At 51.3% G+C, this 5,513-nt stretch overlaps 1 protein-coding gene across 1 annotated transcript; it reads right to left on the reverse strand.

Annotated features, from left to right (window-relative positions):
- Positions 1–1,834: 1,834 nt before the first annotated feature.
- Positions 1,835–4,865, reverse strand: SCGB1A1 (secretoglobin family 1A member 1). The gene is made up of 3 exons (XM_028117878.2): positions 4,811–4,865; positions 2,165–2,352; positions 1,835–1,867 (listed from the first exon to the last, which is right to left on the reverse strand). The coding sequence occupies exons 1-3, from the start codon at positions 4,863–4,865 to the stop codon at positions 1,835–1,837; spliced, it is 276 nt and encodes a 91-aa protein (XP_027973679.1).
- Between the last annotated feature and the right edge of the window lie 648 nt (positions 4,866–5,513).

Genomic DNA, 5,513 nt, shown 5'->3' on the forward strand with positions numbered 1-5,513 from the left:
CCCCAGGCATCCTCCACACTCCGTTCTCTGTGCATCTCTGTTCCCTTCATTCTTGCTTTACCCTCTGCCTGGAATGCCCTCCCCTGGGGGCTGGCTCCTGTCCTCCCTTTAAGCTTCTGCTCAAATCCTAAGAAGGGGGCCTCCCGAGCTACAGTTGGCCTGTCTAAACTCCTCTGGCTCGCATCACTGCATGGATTTCTTTTATGGTTTTTATCGCTGTTTCCTCTACCTGTTTTTTGACTTGTTTATTTGGCCAGAGCTGGTGAACTTCCCCATCCAATCGCCAGCTCCCTGAGAGCTGAAGCCCCTGCTTTATTCACACTGCCATACTTGGGCCTTAGCGCTCTTCGGGCCCAGAGCAAGTGCTTTACACATACCTCCTGGGTTATGAAATCTGCTCCTGGGTTCCTCAGAGTGCCCAGCGCCACGATGCATGCATTGAAAATGCCAGTAAATACCTAGGGATTAGTTTCATGCCTGAAGACTCCTTTGCCACAGAAGAAAGGGGTGACTGATTCTCTTTCTGCAGGAAAGTTGACGGAACAGGGACTCAGGAAAGGGGGCAGGGGCACAAGTCAGGGCTCAAGAACATCACCCCGTGGACATGGACGGTGGACAGCAGTAACCCGGTGCTGACCAGCCCTGCATCTGTGACATCGCTCCCCACCCCGGGGTTCTCTTCGGGGCAGAGATGTCTTTAAAGTAAGACTGATGTGAATGGACAGATTGACTTGTAGGCTTTTGCGATTTAAACCTGGAAATATAGGGGCACCTTGGTGGCTCAGTCAGTGAAGCGTCCAACTCTTGATCTCAGCTCAGGTCTTGAACTCAGGGTTGTGAGTTCAAGCCCCGTGTTGAGCTCCACACAGGTTATGGAGACTACTTAAAAACGAACAAACCAACCTGGAAATATAATGTCCTAACTATGGTGACAGATAAAAGGATCTAGGAAATGCATAACAGGGTTTTTTTTTTTTTATTCTCCACCCCCTTTAAAAAATAGTTTAATAAATAATTTCATGTAGCATATATCCTGCCATGTCTGGGGACTCCACGTGAACCACCCTGCTGGCCCTGAGGAGTCAGGGTCTGTCACCCTCAAAGGCACCCCAAACACCTTGGATCCCTAATTAAGGAATTGAACCTTCCCACCTTTGTTGTGTAAGTGTCTTACAGGAATCCAATTCCCTCCCTGAGGGATTGTGCGCCGTATGTGATGTGAAATGCTCTGATGCTGGGCCAGCCGGCCCCTAAGTGATCCCCACTGCTCTGTCCACATGCTTGAAGCAGATGTTTCCATTTATCTTTGGGAGACGTAACTCTCTGGGAAGCTCCATCTTTGCTTGCAGGTGTGGCTGGGTAGCATAATCAGCTTAAATATTTACATAACAGTTAATTTCCTCACAAAATGGCTGGAGGTTGAGGAGTCTGTCTGAGGTCAGCCGTCACCCTCCATGGACCCCCTTTTCTTCCCCTGTAGGTTAAGTTCGAGCAGGGCCCTGGGTGGCTCTCTGCCCATGCCAGGGAGTGTGTGCTGGACACTGTCTTGCCACCTGTGGCCAGTCTGGTATGTGTGGGGGACTGGGATTGAGACACCTGGGCCCCTCGGAGATGTGTTTGCTTGGCCGCTGCCTTTCTCTTTGCACCTGCTAACCTTACCCTCGCAGTGGCGGACCTCCTCACTCTAGCAGGTGAGCAAAAAAGAGGTGGGGGCAGGGGGCACAAAGGTGAGATGCTCATACTTTATTGAAGGGAGCCAGGCTGGGGACAGGGTGAAGGAAGTGTCCAGGAGCCGCAGGAGCTCCAGCAGTCGGAGGTCTTCAGCTTCTAAGTCCTAAGCACACGCTGGGCTCTTTAAGACAATGTCCTAAAACAGACACACACCAAAAAACCCCAAGACAATAGTGAGCGAAAACTCAAAGTTAGACCAAGATGTCTGCATGCAGAAACTTCAGTGTCAATTAAGAAGTTCAGTAGCTCTGGGAAGAGCTAAGCTTGTAAGAGTTCTGATTATTTCTCAGAAGCCTCTTAAAAAGGGTAAGATGACTGAATCTGCTCCAAAGGGCTAGAAAGGGCTCCAAAAAAATGGGGCGAGGCTGCAGCCCAGGGACTGGGGGAGGGGGGATCTGCTGCTAAGCGGCGCAGAGGGAAGGGAGCTGTGTACCATGAATTTTAGGAGGTTCTCCGTGGTGTTTGGGGGTAGGGTGTCCACCAGACTCCTCAACTGGATCATCGCATCTTTCATGTTGGCATCTGGGACGAAAACTTGAATCGCAGCCTCGTAACTGGAGAGCGTGCCCATGAAGAGGGTTTTGATGACATTCAGAAAGTTCGGGCAGATCTCTGCAGAAGCTGAAGCACAGAAAAGAGAGAGCATGCGTGTCCAGGCCCTTTTCCAAGCTGGCCAGCCCCCTGGCTGGGCCCGCCCCAGAGGCAAGCGGGCGGGCCTGTCAGCAAGAGAGAGCAGCCTTCCTGTCAATGGGATGGTGTTGAACATGAGATCTGGTGGTGCTCCACGCCGTTGGCTCTTTGGCACTGTGGGAAGGCTTTCCAGGGTTGCAGCCAGCTTCTCGTGGCTTGCCCGAGCCCTCCTTGTACTTCCTGGGTTGGGGTGGGGCAATTTGCCGTTTGTTCTTTCTGTTAGAGCTCCAGGTAGAGGATTGATAAAAGAAGCTGCTGATCTGGTCTTTTATGCAACAGTGGGGGTTTGGGAAGGGGCTGCCGAGGGATTCTGGTTGTTGTCCCGCCGGAAGCATGCCTCTTACCTATGGTTAGTGATGGTCTGAGCCACTTGCCACGGGGGGTGGTGGTGGGGGCAGGGGGCAGAGTCAGGCTCTGGCAGGAAGAAATACTTGTCCAGGACAAGAGCAATCCCCTGAACTGGCCCGGGAAGAGGTGTGCACCATGAGCACTGGGCCCCTGGGGTGCACTCACCTGCCCACATGCCTCTTGTGTCCAAGCTTGGCCCCACTATGTTCCTTTCACCCGTAGTGCTCCTCAGGTTGTGCTCCCTTTTCAGGCCTCTGCCCCAGGAACATGGGGGGAGAGAGTCACTGCTTCCTATGCCTGAGTCTTGGTCCCCGTCCTTGAATTCTCTGCCTCGTGTGCAAGTTCCGCTTCCCTGCCTGGACTCCAGGGACCCCCGGAATGGCCACTCCAAGTCAAACCCCCTCCGGAACTTAGAGCCCTGCTTTGCAACTTACTACGTCATCTGGCAAGTTACTTTCTCTTTGTGTGGCTCCATTTTCTCATCTGTAAAATGGGAATAATAGCCCTATTTCATGGGGTTATTATAAGGATCAAAAGGGGTTTAGAACAGTGACTGGCACGTTGTCAGTGCTGAATAAATGGGGGATATTATTGTTGTTATTATGACATGTGTGCAAACACACAAATACACAAAGGCATCCCAGATTCATCCCTTATCATATTTCAGCCCTATCTTGCTGAGCCACCAGCTCTATGCACAGCACTGATATCTAAGTAACATACAATTGACCTTTGAACAACACAGGATTGGACTGAATGGGGCCCCTCACATGAGAATTTTTTTCAATAAATGTATTGGAATTTTTTTTTTTGAGATTTGTGACAATTTGAAGGATTCTTAGATGAACTGAGTAGCCCAGAAAAAATGAAAAAATTCAGAAAAGTTTGGGTCTGATTGTCAGAACAGTATATAATACATACGGCATACAAACTATGTGCTAATTAGCGGTTTATATTATCGGTAGGGCTTCTGGTCAACAGCAGGCTGTGAGTAGTTAAAAGTCAAAGGTTATAGGCAGATTTTTGCCTGGGGGGGGCAGTCAGCACTCCCAACCCCTGTGCTGTTCGGTATATGTCAACTGTACATGTCAGTCCAAAATGATGTTATTTCCCCTTAAAGACAAATATCTCTTCACAACAGTTGTCCCCATTGCCTCTTGGTTTGGTTTTCCAGCTCTTTTGCTACTCCCCAGGGTCATCAAACTTATTGCCATGGGTGTCATGAAACTTTTGAAGTGAACTAATTGAAATTTGCTAAAAAAACCTTTTTGTTTGTTTGCTCATTAAAAGGAATAGAAGAGGCTGATACAGAGTAAAAACCAGTTACTCAATTACCAAAAGATCAGGGGACTTCCTCCTTCCCTCTCTCCTTCCCTCCCTCCCTCCCTCTGTCCCTCCCGCCCCCCACCCCAATTCCTTTCCTCTTAATGACAGCTGCAACTATTCAGAGACTCCTAATCCTTTTGGCAGAGGACAGAAATGTTTAGAAAACTCCACTCTGGGTTGGCAGTTTCCCAAAGGAAGATCCCTTTCTAGAATATTCCTCTCTGCCCAGAATGGGTGACCTTGCCTTAGCTTGGATTTCTTTTGGAGACATGAGGCTCTGCAGCTCCTCCTAGCCCCTTTGGCTGCCAGTGTGGTGTGGAGACCCCAGACCTGAGGGCGGCACTGTACCGTGGTCTCTTGGCATCCTGGGGGTCTCTTGGAGAGACTGGACTCTGAGGAGCTCATCGTTCCTATTCTGTTGGCCATTGAACACACACATCCATTACAGGATCTCCTCCATTCCTGCCTCCAGTCTGTTCCAACACTGCAATTCCGAGGTTGTTGGCTATGGAAGATGGGATCCCTTCCAGGTTTCCTCACGGGCTCAGGGTGCTCCCCAAGTTCCCAAGATGGCCCTGTTCACAGATGCGGCTTCCTGGCTGGGACTCAGTGTTCCAGCTAAGCAGCTGCCCCCTGAGCAGAACTGGGAAGCAGAACTGGGGAGCAGGAAGAGTTCCTGAGCCTGGCTTGGGGGAGAGGGGCTCTGGGAACTCACCAGGGCTGCAGCAGAGAGCCAGGGTGGCCAGGGCGAGGATGACAGCGAGCTTCATGGTGGGCAGGAGGCTGGTGAGTGAGGCGCTGGCCTGTGTCTGGATCGGGTGGTCTTGTGTGAGACATGTCCATCGGGGTGCCTTCTTAAATGCTCCAGGCTCTACCTGGAGGGGAGGAGGAGGGCAGGCCTGGGCTCTACTGATGGGACCACACTATTTATTTGGGTATCAGCTTGGTGGGAAAAGTAAATATCCTCTTTTCTCAACCCACTTTCTTTCCTCATTGGAACTGAGTTCACACAATGGGGCACTTGGATGGGGAAACCCAGAGTGCTATGTGGCTGCCACAAGGGGACTCAAGTCAGAGGGTGTGGAGAGCCAACAACCCGTGCCACTCTCACTGAACCTGAGCGCCGGGCCAGTCCAGATCGACAGAGGCAATTGCAGAGTCCACCTGGACCCATCACCCCAGGAGAAACTGAGGCCTAAGGCCCCTCACACATGGTGCCATGTGGGCTCAGGACTCTTGATGCTCCATCGGGCTCCTGCCATCGCCTTTCCAAAGAAGGCGACCGGAGGGTCACATGGACCGGAGCATCTCCGTGGTCAGACTCGGGGGAGACCCTGGACTGAAGCATGTTGACAGAGGAAGGTTTTCTCCAGAAAGCCCACGAGAAACCTGAGCCTCAGATCAGACTGGAGAATGTA

The sequence above is a fragment of the Eumetopias jubatus genome, unplaced genomic scaffold (assembly GCF_037043125.1).
Source record: "Eumetopias jubatus isolate StellerSeaLion01/CBP00866 unplaced genomic scaffold, mEumJub1_p1.0 scaffold_13, whole genome shotgun sequence".
Classification (NCBI taxonomy): Eukaryota; Metazoa; Chordata; class Mammalia; order Carnivora; family Otariidae; genus Eumetopias; species Eumetopias jubatus.